The sequence below is a fragment of the Oncorhynchus mykiss genome, chromosome 26 (genome assembly GCF_057628025.1).
Source record: "Oncorhynchus mykiss isolate SJ-2025 chromosome 26, ASM5762802v1, whole genome shotgun sequence".
Lineage (NCBI taxonomy): Eukaryota > Metazoa > Chordata > Actinopteri > Salmoniformes > Salmonidae > Oncorhynchus > Oncorhynchus mykiss.
In genome coordinates, this window is record NC_143047.1 from 15,580,472 (window position 1) to 15,597,466 (window position 16,995).

At 41.9% G+C, this 16,995-nt stretch overlaps 1 protein-coding gene across 1 annotated transcript in view; it reads right to left on the minus strand.

Annotated features, from left to right (window-relative positions):
* Window positions 1-16,894, minus strand: part of LOC110506452 (CD276 antigen) — a 77,373-nt gene extending 60,479 nt beyond the window's left edge. The window contains exons 1-2 of the mRNA XM_021586062.3: window positions 16,581-16,894; window positions 5,727-5,822 (exon numbers count right to left, since the gene is read on the minus strand). Coding sequence (XP_021441737.2) covers window positions 5,727-5,772 — 46 coding nt within the window. The 5' untranslated portion in view covers window positions 5,773-5,822; window positions 16,581-16,894. The remainder of the gene's footprint in view (window positions 1-5,726; window positions 5,823-16,580) is intronic.
* Window positions 16,895-16,995: the final 101 nt, after the last annotated feature.

Consider the following 16,995-nt stretch of genomic DNA (forward strand, 5'->3'; position numbering starts at 1 on the left):
CTTTGCACGAATGACCCACCTGAATAGCTAACGAACAGGAAGTTCACAGATGCTTAGTGCCCTATCACAACAGCTCTTCTTTCAGTAAATGTCGTTGTTCAAACACGCCAACTTAAAGCCTTTCTTCAAAGCGTTTCCAAGCCCAGAACCTTTTGAATATGTCCAAGGGAACACACATAAAAAAGCAACATCTGGAATACATTGAGAGATGTAGTGGTAGTTTAGACACGGTCAGATTAACACTGCTCGGAATTATCACTCACGACACATAGAGAATCTATTCTAAAGCTGAGCCTTTCCTCCCGTCCTGCTCCTGAAAGAGAGACACAAAATGGAGGGGATTATGTAGGTCTCTGAGCCTTGAATAATGGGGTCACTCATGACATTTACCAATTTAACACTGTCTCTCCATATCTGGGCTACAGTCATCACAGAGTGAAAGCCATCTCTGTCTGTGAGAGATATATGAGGTGCAGATAGCTAGTGGAGCAGACAGGAGCTCAGGTTGCTTATTTTCAGCAACGTAATAAATCAAGATGCACCACACTTCCTTTCTCCTGACTCTGTCTGTCTATCTCTCTTTCTCCCTCTCTCTCCCGCTCTCATTTGTTGTTTATGCTCTCTCCATCGTCTTCTCTCCACAGACATGGCGGGCGGGTGCTTTATCAGGGGTAGCTGGTCTCATATCCCGTCAATAAGCTGTTAATGGGCTCTGACAGGCAGATAATGGGGGGCCAGTTGCAGTGGAGCTGCCTGGGAGATAAGGACAAGCCTAACCTTCCTCCACCACCTGCCTGAGAGAGAAGAGAGAGCACACACCCTGGGATGAGTATGAGGAGCGAGCCATAGGAGCCAATTCATCCCAGCAGGAGAGGGGGTGGGGTGGATTTGAGTTTGTGCAGCTTAATCCAAATGACTGGGGTTAAGGTGAGCCTATACGCTATGCATACGATTACAGAAGAGCCCAGCTAAGTTGATCAAACTGTATTATTGTAGAGGTGGCAAAGGTTTGGGTTCTAATCCCTCAGATAGACAAGTGTTTGACACCTGCTGGCCCTGGTAATAACCAAAGCCATGTCTGGGAGGGTAGAGCCCTTGCTCAAATTTCAGGCTGCAATTCTGTTCTGCCTTATGAAGGGGTCATGGAGCAGTAGATGTAAGCATTAATGCTGGTGGTTAAGGGGTGAAAGGGCCAGGGGCTATGTGTCTAGATGGTACCTTGAGCCCGTCTCCTCCTGAGACACAGTGACCTCACTCAGGACCCTGTAACCATGGCAACATCTGGCCCCGCCTCTCCGGAGACACAGTGACCTCAGTCAGGGCTCTGTAACCGTGGTAACACCGGACCCTGCTTCTCCTGAGACACAGTGACCTCACTCAGGGCCCTGTAACTGTGGAAGCACCCGGTAACCGTGGAAACAACCTGTAGGTAAGTGTCTCCTCTCTCTGTATGTCAGGCAGGGAAGCTTCTTCCTCAGCACCAAGCAATGATGCTGCTTTCCAGGCACAGATCAGAGCGGTAGTGGTGGGTCATTCATCCTGTTCATCACAGCCCACTAAACACAAAGATAACCTGCATATGGCTCCAGGCCCCAGCAGGCCACACTCAGCACTCCCTACGCAGAACTGCAATCTCTGCACGTTACCCGCATCAATGTTTAAGCGATCCCACAAGACAGCTTTTTTAGGGCTTGTTCAAATAATCATGAGGTGCTTGATGGGTAATGCACTCTGTTTAAATGGCTAGGCTACAGTGCAGAGTGAGCGGGGAGAGAGAGGGAGGGGCCAGCAGCTCAGTGCAGTAGCCAACCTGTTAGTAGACTGACTGGACATTATGTATGCATCGCAGAGAAAGCAATCTTTGTCGAGCCTGTCCTCGATTGTTTTTAAAAGGATACTTCACTGGCCACAATCAAATTAGTAAGAACATCACTGATACGGGGTAATAACCCTAAATTGAATTTCTGTGCGGGCAAAAACGTCCCCTCTCTACAGAATCAATTGCTGTGAAGAGAAAAGGAGGACAGGGATGGGGCATTCCTAGTTAGCAGACCTCAAAGGGTACACCAGAGATGCGGGCGTGAGCAGGCTATTTACACGCTTCAGGGCCTTGCCATAATGTCTGCCGCTCTCTGACTGCCACACTAGATGTGATCTATTCAATTATGCTAATTAATTAGAATTACCTCCCAGCTCTCGTCATTAAAACTGAATCCAGGTCAGCTTGCCATTTTAGCATTTGCATGAATACAATTTCCCTTTTAATGTGGAGATGCTAAGAGCGGGCAGGTGGGCGCAAGCAGCAGCAAATGGCAGAGGCCTGGCAGGCTGGTGGCACTGCTGACGGAACAGAGAGCATGACAACAAGCAATTAGCCAGACAGCATCCTGTTAATGCTTCTGCTTTACACTACTGGCTCTACTGCCTCTCAGCTGCTAATGCTGCTTATGGAGCCTGGATGCTAGGCATACTTACTGTGCTGGTGCTGCTGCTGTTGCTTGCCTGTTAACTTAGAGCAACCCCACTGAGAGTACTGCTACTAGTCTAGTGCATTAAAAGTACATGGAGTATACCAAACATTAGGGACACCTTGCTTCCCAATTCGTCATGGCATGGACTCAAGGTGTTGAAAGTGTTCCACAGGGATGCTGGCCCATGTTGACCAATGCTTCCCACAGTTGTATCAAGTTGTCTGGATGTTCTTTGAGTGGTGGACTATTATTGATACACACGGGAAACTGTTGAGCGTGAAAAACCCAGCAGCAGCGTAGTTCTTGATTACAACCCGGTGTGCCTGGTACCTCCTACCATACCACGTACAAATGCACTTCAATTTTGTGTCTTGCCCATTCACCCTCTGAATGACACACATATACAATCCATGTCTCGATTGTCTCAAGATTTAAAAATCCATCTTTAACCTGTCTCCTCCCCTTCCTCTACACTGATTGAAGTGGATTAAACAGGTGACATCAATAAGGGATCATAGCTTTCACCTGGTCAGTTTATGTCATGTACCGTTGAAGTTGGAAGTTTACATACACCTTAGCCAAATACATTTAAACTCAGGTTTTCACAATTCCTGACATTTAATCCCAGTAGAAATTCCACGTTTTAGGGAATTTTTTTTAGGAATGAAAATGTCAGAATAATAGTAGAAAGAATTATTTATTTCAGCTTTTATTTCTTTCATCACATTCCCAGTGGGTCAGAAGTTTACATACACTCAATTAGTATTTGGTAGCATTGCCTTCACATTGTTTAATTTGGGTCAAACGATTCGAGTAGCCTTCCACAAGCTTCCCACAATAAGTTGGGTGAATTTTGGCCCATCCCTCCTGACAGAGCTGGTGTAACTGAGTCAGGTTTGTAGGCCTCCTTTCTCGCACAAGCTTTTTCAGTTCTGCCCACAAATTTTCTATAGGATTGAGGTCAGGGCTTTGTGATGGCCACTCCAATACCTTGACTTTGTTGTCCTTAAGCCATTTTGCCACAACTATGGAAGTATGCTTGGGGTCATTGTCCATTTGGAAGACTCATTTGCGACCAAGCTTTAACTTCTTGACTAATGTCTTGAGATGTTGCTTTAATATATCCACATAATGTTCCTTCCTCATGATGTCACCTATTTTGTGAAGTGCACCAGTCCCTCCTGCAGCAAAGCACCCCCACAACATGATGCTGCCAGCCCCGTGCTTCACGGTTGGGATGGTGTTCTTCGGCTTGCAAGCCTTCCCCTTTCTCCTCCAAATATAACGATGGTCACTATGGCCGAACAGTTCTATTATTGTTTCATCAGACCGGAGGACATTTCTACAAAAAGTATGATCTTAGTCCCCATGTGCAGTTGCAAACCGTAGTCTGGCTTTTTTATGGGGGTTTTGGAGCAGTGGCTTCTTCCTTGCTGAGCGGCCGTTCAGGTTATGTCGATATAGGACTTGTTTTGCTGTGGATATAGATACTTTTGTACCTGTTTCCTCCAGCATCTTCACAAGGTCCTTTGCTGTTGTTCTGGGATTGATTCCCACTTTTCGCACCAAAGTACGCTAGGAGATAGAACGTGTCTCCTTCCTGACCGGTATGACGGCTTCGTGGTCCCATGGTGTTTATACTTGCGTACTATTGTTTGTACAAATGAATGTGGTACCTTCAGGTGTTTGGAAGTTGCTCTCAAAGATGAACCAGGCTTGTGGAGGTCTACAATTGTTTTTCTGAGGTGTTGGCTGATTTCTTTTGATTTTCCCAAGATGTCAAGCAGAGGCACTGGGTTTGAAGGTAGGCCTTGAAATCCATCCACAGATACACCTCCAATTTACTCAAATTATGTCAATTAGCCTATCAGAGGCTTCTGAAGCCATGACATCATTTTCTGGAATTTTCCAAGCTGTTTAAAGGCACAGCCAACTTAGTGTATGTAAACTTCTGACCCACTGGAATTGTGATACAGTGAATTATAAGTGAAATAATCTGTTGGAAAAATGACTTGTGTCATGCACAAAGTAGATGTCCTAACCGACTTGCCAAAACTATAGTTTGTTAACAAGAAATTTGTGAAGTGGTTGAAAAACGAGTTTTAATGACTCCAACCTAAGTGTATGTAAACTTCCGACTTCAACTGTACACTCAGTGTCTATGGATACTGAAACAAAGAAACGTGTCACCACCACAGAGTCTGCAGAAGACCTGACAACAGCTGTGCTGAGCAACGTTTTCTTATTTTACAATGTTACACACCAACAGTCTAGACGGGGACTCTACCTCTGTACTCTACTAGAGGTTGTCTTGGGAGAGTGCAGTGGCAGTGTGGCAGCCTCAGAGTGTAATCCTGTGTGGAGATAGGGGTATTTAATGGTGTAGCACAGGAGTGACACTGATACGGTTATTTAATGGCGGAGTAGAGGAGAGACACTGTAGAAGACAAGTGGGATTAGCAAGGGCCTATAATCCTAATCAGAGGCCTACTGGAGACAACAGGCCCAGAGGACCCCAGGTCTCTCACACACACACACACCAGCACATACACATGTGCACACCCACTCACTATTTCCACATGACAGTTTGTCTCTATCGACAGACTACAAAGCACATGATTTAGAGTATGAATTAAAACATTCTGTACAGTGTTACCTAATACTGTAAATCCTTAATTCAACAGTAAACTCCACTAAGTAAATAAAGGATAATCATATATTGTGTGAGCTAAAAACATAATTAAGTACAACTTAAAGAGCTACACAGAATCCGTCCGAGATGCCTCCCTCCCTCCGTCCCAGCAGCCGCCAAAACCAGTAATTAGCAGACCAGAGACCCATTAAGGCTGGAACAGTACTAGGCCCTAATGAAGCCCTGCTCCTAGCTCTCTCACTCTTAGAGTCTCTGTCTGACTGCTGACTCCAACACACTGCCCTGAGCACTACAACAACCCTGCTGCCTAGTGCCCAGGCTACACCAACCACAACTCCCCCTTCTTACTGGAACATGAGAGGCTGACTCGCCCACCACAATCTGACTCACTGGAGAAAAACGACACTCTCTGCAAGTCTCTTGTCAGGCAGGACCTCACCCTACTAACTACCCCAGGGCCCCATTTTAGCTCTGGCTAGAGAAGGTCAAACCCAACCAATTTTCCTGTCCAAATCTAACTTTCTCCTCAGTCATAACGTTCTCAATGTTCCCATTCTGTAAAGTTTGCAGGCCGTGGAAGGGGATAGGTGGACACCACCCACCGAGAGCTTGCACAGCAAGCAGCATGGGCAGCAGGAGGGACAGCATGGTCTTCCTGAGGGTCTCGGCAGCACGGGTCAGCCTCGTCAGACACAGCACTGTGGAAACAAACACAGAGACATCATCCGATTCGCTCTGGCCCAATTCATTTAAATACAACATTTCAGACAAGAAATCATCCAAAGAAAGACAGGGGAGTGAAAACAGCTACTGCTCATGTGAACTAAATCTAATGTCAACATTACACCAGTGTGTTTGCTGTGGGAAATCCTGCAAGAGAGGGAGAAAGAGAGAGAGAGAGAGAGAGAGATATATATATATATATAGAGAGAGAGAGAGAGAGAGAGAGAGAGAGAGAGAGAGAGAGAGAGAGAGAGAGTGTATGTAATGTTTACTGTTAATTTGTGTTGTTTATTTCACTTTTGTTTATTATCTACTTCACTTGCTTTGGCAATGTTAACACGTTTCCCATGCCAGAAAGCCCTTAAATTGAAATTGAATTGCTAGAGAAGGAGTGATAGGCAGAGAGATAGAGTGAGGGAAGAGAGTGAGGGAAGAGAGTGAGAGAGAGGGAAAGAGAGAGGGGTGACAGGAGGGGGAAGAGAGCTAGAGAGCTGTACACAGTACAAGGCATTTCTTTCAGGCCATTAGAGCTGAGTGAAGGGAACTTCCATTCTGACAGGAAACAGCCCAGTCATTCGCCTAGTGGCCTCAGGATGCCCACCCGTGGGAAAACATTAGATGTAGTGAACTCTTTTGACTCCTACCTCACAAAACTGTCTCCTGTCTGCCACCACTCTCTCGGTGGGAGACTGCAGAGACGCTGTGTGTGTGTGTGTCAGGGTTTCTGGTAGCCGGTAATATCCGGCTTTTGGCCTATTTTTTTTATTTTTTTTTGAAAGGGCCGAAAAACTAATTGGCACCTGAAAACTCTCCTGCAGAAGACAGAAAATCCCACTGCGAAATAATGCTTTTTAGCCTATTCATTAATGTAAATACCAGTTGATGTAAATACATTTGACCGGTCATGCTTCTATGGGTTCATTTGCATAATTTTGTGGAATTAAATCATTATGTATCTTATTTATCACAAGCACACAGCATACATATACAGAGCCAGTCAGACAGCGCTTTCATAAGCCCAATCATTGGCAACAATTCTAAATGCAATCCTGTGTTAAAAACATTATAATTGGCCACGATTACTAGTGATTGATTACGACTAGTATTTTTATTTCTCAACTGGTAACTGAAGTGCGCTTCCCAATCGCCATTCAAATGCATACGGAAGGCAGGCTTCGTCCGCGCGTCACACACCACTTTTGAAAACGTATAGTTACTTAATTGTTTGAAACTTTTAACGTTTTACTACTTATTATGAGGCATGTTTTACCTTGCTTCAAAGTAGCCTAGGCAATTATTATATAAGGACTTACATAATGCTATTGAAAACAGTAGCCTATTTCTCTCATGTTCTATTGGTTTTCAACTTTCTTTCATCATCCGGTAGCCAAGAACACATTTGCGTGTAGACTACTGCCTTGTGCGTATTGCAGAGTTAATAATGCTAAGAAATAATAGTTTATCAACATTTTAAGCTAAGCATTCTCATCTGCTGCATCAGATTCATTGCTTTTTAAAGTTGTATTATGTAGCCTAGGTATAGCCTACTGGTTGTATGAATTTTGGATCTATCGTTCCACAACTGTCCCAGAGTCTGTTTGGGCTATTTCTTTCTGGACAAACAACTGACCAATAGAATAGGTCAACTTTTCTACTATGAGGATAGTAGGTTGACATATGCTCATAGGTAAGCGCATCCATAAGGCTGGGGGAAGCTTTCCCTAAGTAAATTGAAGTAAATTGCCAAAATGTTATAGGCTAATTAGCCAATTAGCCTGTCTAGCTTCCCCTAGCCGTAAATAAGTTGTAGATTACTTTTAAATCGCATTGCCTACAGTCAGAAGGAAAGGCAGCACAGTTTGGAATGCAAATGGCTATTGCTGTAAAGAGAACACAATGAAAATACTCTAATTTCTCTTTCCATAATTTGTATTTTCACTACTTAATAAACTCTTAAGGATCGGACCATTTAAAAAAAATATCACCTAAAGTGACACACCCAAATCGAACTGCCTGTAGCTCAGGACCTGAAACAAAGATATGCATATTCTTGATACCATTTGAAAGGAAACACTTTGAAGTTTGTGGAAATGTAAAATTATTGTTGGAGAATATAACACATTAGATCTGGTAAAAGATAATACAAACACAAAACATGTGATATCTTTTTTCATGTATCATCTTTGAAATGCAAGAGAAAGGCCATCATACAATATTGCAGTTTTAGGCGCAATTTACATTTTGGCCACTAGTTTGCAGCAGTGTGTGTGCAAAGTTTCAGATTGATCCAGTGAAGCATTGCAATAGTCTGTCCAAATGTGCCGAATTGATACATTTTCAAGTACATAACTATAGAGAACATACAATATGGTAATACAAAATGTAAGTTTACACACTCCCAGAAATGTCATACATGATGGATCATTAGCTTATACACTAACTTTCACACATCTAGATGGCCAGGCGTGGTGGGTGTGGAGCCAGAGACAGCAGGGGTTCAAACTGCAGAACCCAGTTCCTACATTTGAAAACAAAACTTATAAAACATCAAATTTTATCAAACAAAACTATGCTACATTTTATCTCTGGGACCCTCAGGATGACAAATCAGAGCAAGATTACTGAATGTAAGTACATTATTTCCCTTTGAGGTGAACGTATCAAACCATTTGCCTTGATAACATTTTTTTGTGGTTGTGCACTCTCCTCAAACAATAGCATGGTGTTTTTTCACTGTAATTGCTACTGCAAATTGGACAGTGCAGTTACATTAACAAGAATTTGACCTCTCTGCCCATATAAGACATGCCTATGTCCTGGGAAATGTTCTTGTTACTTACAACATCATGCTAATCACATTAGCGTATGTTAGCTCAACTGTCCCTGTATAGGGACACCGATCCCATAGTTAACATTTTGTTTTTGGACATGAATTTCCTCCTATAGTTTAGATGGACATCACATTTTATTTGTGTCTCCCATTCTCATTGGCCCATTATATGGACAACGTCGCTTTTATTGATGTTTGTCAGCAAAGTAGGCTACCCTGTAATTTGTCTTATTAAAGAACATTCTGCTAATGTCTCCAGTCATATACTTTAAAGTGTAGAAGAAATGCATAAAATGTGTGTTTGCAAAGAAAGAAGAAACGTATCTGATATAGCCTATAGGCCACGCCTCTACCCTATACGCGCTCAGCCATGATTGACTGGCCTTTTTTGCAAACAGTGATTGAGTAATATTATTAGCCTAAATTATGACTATCCAATCTACTCATCACATTTCGAACATAAGTTTGCATGGAATGAATGGAATGCGTTATTATAAAGGTGCATTTTTACAGTGAAAATTGCTTTCACCAAACTTGAAACTAATGCGCCGTCTATGCATAGGCTTGTGATTTGGCGGTTCGTTACTCGTGTTGTTGGCTGAGAAAAAGTACACGTGGACAGTTATTCTAACATCTTCAAAGTGTGCGGTAAGAAGGACACACGTCATTGCATCCTCGACTTGCATGTTCTGTTAAGATTCAATTCCGTAATGTAAATGTGATTTCTGTCAGTCTGAGCACCGTGGGTGGACGCCCTAATCAGGTTACGCACCCAATGCATATGGGTCAGGTACAGTGCCTTGCGAAAGTATTCGGCCCCCTTGAACTTTGCGACCTTTTGCCACATTTCAGGCTTCAAACATAAAGATATAAAACTGTATTTTTTTGTGAAGAATCAACAACAAGTGGGACACAATCATGAAGTGGAACGACATTTATTGGATATTTCAAACCTTTTTAACAAATCAAAAACTGAAAAATTGGGCGTGCAAAATTATTCAGCCCCTTTACTTTCAGTGCAGCAAACTCTCTCCAGAAGTTCAGTGAGGATCTCTGAATGATCCAATGTTGACCTAAATGACTAATGATGATAAATACAATCCACCTGTGTGTAATCAAGTCTCCGTATAAATGCACCTGCACTGTGATAGTCTCAGAGGTCCGTTAAAAGCGCAGAGAGCATCATGAAGAACAAGGAACACACCAGGCAGGTCCGAGATACTGTTGTGAAGAAGTTTAAAGCCGGATTTGGATACAAAAAGATTTCCCAAGCTTTAAACATCCCAAGGAGCACTGTGCAAGCGATAATATTGAAATGGAAGGAGTATCAGACCACTGCAAATCTACCAAGACCTGGCCGTCCCTCTAAACTTTCAGCTCATACAAGGAGAAGACTGATCAGAGATGCAGCCAAGAGGCCCATGATCACTCTGGATGAACTGCAGAGATCTACAGCTGAGGTGGGAGACTCTGTCCATAGGACAACAATCAGTCGTATATTGCACAAATCTGGCCTTTATGGATGAGTGGCAAGAAGAAAGCCATTTCTTAAAGATATCCGTAAAAAGTGTTGTTTAAAGTTTGCCACAAGCCACCTGGGAGACACACCAAACATGTGGAAGAAGGTGCTCTGGTCAGATGAAACCAAAATGGAACTTTTTGGCAACAATGCAAAATGTTATGTTTGGCGTAAAAGCAACACAGCTGAACACACCATCCCCACTGTCAAACATGGTGGTGGCAGCATCATGGTTTGGGCCTGCTTTTCTTCAGCAGGGACAGGGAAGATGGTTAAAATTGTTGGGAAGATGGATGGAGCCAAATACAGGACCATTCTGGAAGAAAACCTGATGGAGTCTGCAAAAGACCTGAGACTGGGACGGAGATTTGTCTTCCAACAAGACAATGATCCAAAACATAAAGCAAAATCTACAATGGAATGGTTCAAAAATAAACATATCCAGGTGTTAGAATGGCCAAGTCAAAGTCCAGACCTGAATCCAATCGAGAATCTGTGGAAAGAACTGAAAACTGCAGTTCACAAATGCTCTCCATCCAACCTCACTGAGCTCGAGCTGTTTTGCAAGGAGGAATGGGAAAAAAATGCAGTCTCTCGATGTGCAAAACTGATAGAGACATACCCCAAGCGACTTACAGCTGTAATCGCAGCAAAAGGTGGCACTACAAAGTATTAACTTAAGGGGGCTGAATAATTTTGCACGCCCAATTTTTCAGTTTTTGATTTGTTAAAAAAGTTTGAAATATCCAATAAATGTCGTTCCACTTCATGATTGTGTCCCACTTGTTGTTGATTCTTCACAAAAAAATACAGTTTTATATCTTTATGTTTTAAGCCTGAAATGTGGCAAAAGGTCGCAAAGTTCAAGGGGGCCGAATACTTTCGCAAGGCACTGTAAATGTCTCAAATGTCCGGTAAATTCAAATGCTGCAGGTCAAATGTCCAGCGCCACGTTTTCATAACGGAAACCCTGGATTGTGTGTGTTTGTACACTACCCATGACCCACATAAATGGGTAAGTAAAATGAGAATAAACACTATAAAATGACAGCAGGGGCACAACAATCATGTGAATATAAACATTTTGGGGATACTGTACATAGAGGGGAGGGGTAGACACTGACCAACTAGTGAAATGCTCCTATATAACCCCTGAAAGTACATGCAATATTACAATAAAATACTAAAACTATCCAGGATACTATAATAGCACAGACCTCACAGACTGGATGATACTGATTATGATTCAAATAATACTGTCTACAAGAATACTGTCTGCAATTGAATTATGTGTACAGTTATTCTATTGCATATTGTGCCAGGAAAACAGAGATCCTGTCACGGTTGTGTGTAGATATGGACCATGGCGCAACGTACGTTGAGTTCTATATATTTATTATAAAGTTACAAAAAACAAAAGGAAACAAATTACGAACTGTAACATAGGAGGTGTACAGACACTAACTCCAAACACCAAATTCAATATCCCACAAACACAAGTGGGAACAAATACTACTTAAATATGATCCCCAATTAGAGACAACGATTACCAGCTGCCTCTAAATGGGAATCATACAAATCACCAACATAGAAAATTAAACCTAAAACCCCACATAGAAATAATAAACTAGAACACCCCCCAGTCACACCTTGACCTACTCCATCATAGAAAATAAAGTCTTTCTATGGTCAGGATGTAACAGATCTGTTTCCGCTCTGTTACTGTACTCCTCATTTCCCTTTGGTATACAGTATATCCTGTACTGTATTCTCCCTCAACACTCATGTCCTCTCCAGTCCACTATTCTCTCTCCTTCCCTTCCTGAATCCTAACACAGCTAGCATACCCTGCTGACAACCCCCAGAGAGAGAGAGGCTGTGAGGGGAGGATAAGGACTATAATGGGTAATGCCAACTGGGGTCAACATGACGGCATGGTATCAGGTGGCTTGTGGGTAGGCTAGGCAGGCTACAACATAAGCAGATAGCACAAAAGGGAGTGGTACACTAAGAGGTATGGTTAACGCAGTCTTCAGCTATGGTGACCAGATTGGTCTGTTCACAGAAATGAAAAGTACAAGCCTCTGACACTCACTTCGGTTTGTACTGCTATTAACAACGTTACTGAGATAGAACAAAACAAATCCCCACCAAAAACTCAATCATAACCAATGTAAACATAGCCTACTTATTACAGTTAGAGAGCTAAATGTGTTTGTAATAAATTAATTTACTAAGTTTCCAACTATCCAGGTTTGTACATTGCCAAATGTTCTGAGTCACATCAACACGGCTAGCTATGGTCATCAGCTTCCTTCCTTGGCTTAGACGAAAACCTATTATGAAAGACTTTCCATGAAGTTTCCAGATGAGCTCAGCAAAAAGAAAGGGTGTGGGAAGAAAGGTAACTTCCACACAAAGCTACTTCCATAATAGGACTGTTCCCTGGAACCTGGCTGTCTGTCAGTCTATCTGTCTGTCTCCCTCTGGTCTGGACAGCTGTCCAGCAGGCAGCAGCAGCCAGCTTGCCCATAATTAATTTAGCATGCCAGGACTAGGGACTAGGGAGCTTGCGATCTAGAAATATTTGTCCTGCTCACTGGCTTCAAGTTATTCATGGCAAAGCTGATGCATTGTATGTGTCATAACATACCCGCATGGCATGCATAGAAACCATTACAACATAGACAGATGACATACCTAAGAGTTCTTCATAATCACAAGTCAGATTTCCTGACACATTGTTAAGTTCCTGTTTAATTCAGTTTGACATAGCTCAGCCAATTTGAACTCAGATATTATTGAGTGTGACTGGTACGCAGTGCGAAAGCCACTGTCTGTCGAGGCTGTCTGTGTCCCTTGTGGACAGACAGGACAGCAGGAAACATTCAACATTTTTGAGTATTGAATTACTCAATGTTATTTCCCTTCCCCCTGTCTACCTTCTCCACCAGGACTGGTAAATCCCCCTTTTCCTCTCTCCCTGCACTACCCAGATTCTTTTGGTCAGCTTAATGTCAGAGGTCAGATCAAACTCATTTGACCACACCTGCAGCCTTAGACAGGCATAAGGCAGGAATTATTTCAGCACACTAACGAGTACAATAATCTGTACTCTTGTCTTCACTCAGCAGATCCATTTACATTTGTTGTGGATTTATAGGTTGTGGTATCACGTACACAAATGGTATTACCTAAACGTAAGGTGTTTGCTGGAAAAGTCTGATATTGCTAATGCTTTTCCCTCCATTTTAAGTATGAAGTATTTCTCTTGTCTTTCCCCAACGTTGGCTATAATTTCCTCTCTAGCCAGTTTAGTATCAAAGACTATTGTATCCCTCCAGGATGCTGTACCTGCCAAGAAAGCCCAGCTGCTCTGCTCTGACAATCATATGATAGGCATCATCAGACCACTGGTTCTGAAGCCCAGTCCTCCAATGCAGTATGGAGCTCAGAATAATAACATAACATAAACAGCAGCTGACATCATGAAACTAACTCTACCCTCAAGGAGAAATAAAAAGCAATGCCTTATATAGAAGTTTAGACATGGAGATATGGGTAAAGATATTATAATTGCATTGTAACCCTCTGTAAAACAACAATGACATTACATTGGCTTGTTGAATTCACTTTTATTTGATAAAACCGAGTCTAAAGTTATAAATAGCTCTCTAAGGTCTGCAATGACTGACATGATAAGAGGAAAACTGATGACTGAGGAGTAAGTTGAAAGCCGGACTAAGTTTGTTAAAAAGGCGCGCCCCACAGTTTAAGAACCTCTGTTCTAGAAGACCTTATCATATTTTATAATCCCCCAGGTTGTTTGCCCTATGTTGCCCTGGGCCTGAACATTTTCCCCCTCCCATCTCTGTGATGGGGTAATACTGCTGTGTGTTCCAAGTTCCAATCACAGCGGTCCCAACAAATAGGAGACCACCCACTGTGCACAGATGTCAATTCAATGTCTATTCCACGTTGGTTCAACACAATTTCATTGAAATGACGTGGAAACAAAGTTGATTCAACCTGTGTCTGCCCAGTTTCCAGTATTTTGTCTAAAAACAAGACTATCAAGCTTTACAGACTATGATTAAGTTTTGAGCAGTGAATGCTCCTCAGAGGAGGAGGGGAGGTCCATCCTATTCAGTGAATGTCAGATAAACAAAAATAGTGAAACATTTAAAAAAATATATGTTTTAGATAAAACTGTACTAAATATATTCAAGTTACCAAATAACTGATTAGAACACACTGTTTTGCAATGAAGGTCTACAATAGCCTCAACAGCAGCACTCTCAGGGGTGTAGCAGGAGGGCAGCTATTTTCGTCCTACTCTAGGTACATTGACTTCATTACAAAACCTAGGAGGCTTAAGGTTCTCAACACCTTCCATAGACTTACACAGTAATTATGGCAACTTGTGGAGGATGTCCTCCAACCTATCAGAGCTCTTGCAGCATAAACTGACATGTTGTCTACTCAATCAAAGGATCAGAGAATAAATCTATTACTGAAAGCTTAAGCTACCGCTAGCTTGCACTGCAGTGCAAAAAAAATGTGGTGAGTAGTTGACTCAAAGAGAGAGATAAAGACAATAGTGGAACTGTTTTGAACAAATACATTTCTTCAAAAATGAAGGAGACGCATCAGAGAGAAAGTGAGAGACGGAAGCTAACAGAACGAAATGGGGATAAACCTACCTGAATGTATCCAATGAAAACTGTTGTTTGCAACTGTTTGGACGACTACTGGTTACACCCTAGATCAGCTAGATGCAGGCAAGAGTGTGGAAGGCGGTATTGAATGTGTCACTGTCACCTTGATTACTCTAATTTGTCTCTCGGCCTGTGCACCTACGTTATAAACTTCCATTCATAGGCTAGGTTGTAGCAACCTCACAATGGGTATAGGGAAAATTTGAATTTAACCTCTCTTGGGTAGGGGGCAATATTTTGACAACCGGATGAAAAGCGTGCCCAAAGTAAACTGCTTGTTACTCAGGCCCAGAAGCTAGGATGTGCATATAGATTTGGATAGAAAACAGTCTAAAGTTTCTAAAACTGCTAAAATAATGTCTATGAGTATAACAGAACTGATTTGGCAGGCGAATCAATGAGGACAAACCATCCAGGGGAATTTTTTTTTGAGGTCATAGGATTTTCCAATAGTTTTCTATGGGATACCCTTATTATTAGGAACCTGGTTGCAGCTCATATGGCTTCCACTAGATGTCAATAGTCTTTAGAAATTGTTTGATGTTTTTCTTTTGAGAAATGAAGAAGTAGTCCTATTCATTGTAAGTGTCACTCCAGGTAGACTCTACTGTTTTGGTGAACAGGAGCGTTCTCCACGTTGTTTTTATCCGGTATTAGAAACAGTTTATTCCGTCTTAAATTGTATCGATTATTTAGGGTACCTGAGGTTTTAGGGTACCTGAGGTTGGATTAGGAACGTTGTTTGAAATGTTTGGACCAAGTTTACAGGTAAGATTATTTTAGATACTTTGTAGGCATGTTGGGTGAGTTGAAACCAGTGTATTTCTGAATCAAACGCTCCAAATAAATTGACATTTTTGGGGGGACATAAAGAAGAACATTATCGAACAAAAGGCCCATTTGTAATGTTTCTGGGACATTTTGGAGTGCCAACAGAAGATCTTCAAAGGTAAGGCATTAATTATATCGCTATTTCTGACTTTTGTGTCGCACCTACCTGGTTGAAAAATTATTTTCATGTGTTTGTATGCGGGACGCTATCCTCAGATAATCGCATGGTGTACTTTCGCCGTAAAGCCTTTTTGAAATCTGACACAGCGTCTGGATTAACAAGAAATCAAGCTTTATTTTGATGTATAACATATAGATTTTCAAGAATGTTAAATATTTGAATTGAGTATTTTTAAATTTCGCGCTCTGCAATTTCACCGGATGTTGGCCAGGTAGGAAGCTAACATCCTATAGCTAAACTATAAATTGACTGAATGGTTGTTCCAATTTATTGTGGGTGGGGGGGGGGGGGGGGGGGATGTCTAGCTAAGTGCTTTGGTAAAATGTGATAAACAAAAACCGCCATTGGGACATTAACTTATTGAGACTTACATCGAAGTTACTTAACAGTGTATTTATTGTTAATGAGTGTCTTAAACAAGTCTATTGTCTTTTGTTCGAATAAGATGCAGTAGTAGCCGTATATCCAATCATGCGGCGTTTCGGCTTCATTCACTCCAGCTGTTGCTTACATCTGCAAGCACAACGAAATGTTCGTGGCTCATTCTCAAAATTCTCAGAAAATCGAAACGACGCGTTATTACATGGTTACTACACCACGTTTCATATAATTTTCTTTGACGAATGTAAATAAAAAAATGATGTAAAAACTTACCATGTTTGGGGAACGCAACTTATGAATCACCAACCATCCAGCGTCAGTGATTTGTTACACAAAATCGCATATGATGTTATTCGATTGAGTTTTTTATACCCTCTTTGGGATTTCCTGACAAAATAAGCGCTAATAGTGTTCCCTTGAACCCTTTTGACTTGACAAAGTAATAGTTCGGCTACAGGAATTGAAAAACCTTACATTCAGGAGGATTCATTCGATTCTAAGAAACCACTCCCATACGGTGCTTTGTCCCGTATGATGTCACCCGTACGAGAAAAGTGTTTGCCCCCCGACCCCCACCGCTGGGTAATGTTAACCCTTTATTTTGTGATTTAATCTTTATTTAACCCTTTATGTTGAAGGCAAGCATACAGTATATTAAACACATGTGGTGCTTATCAATTTACTTATT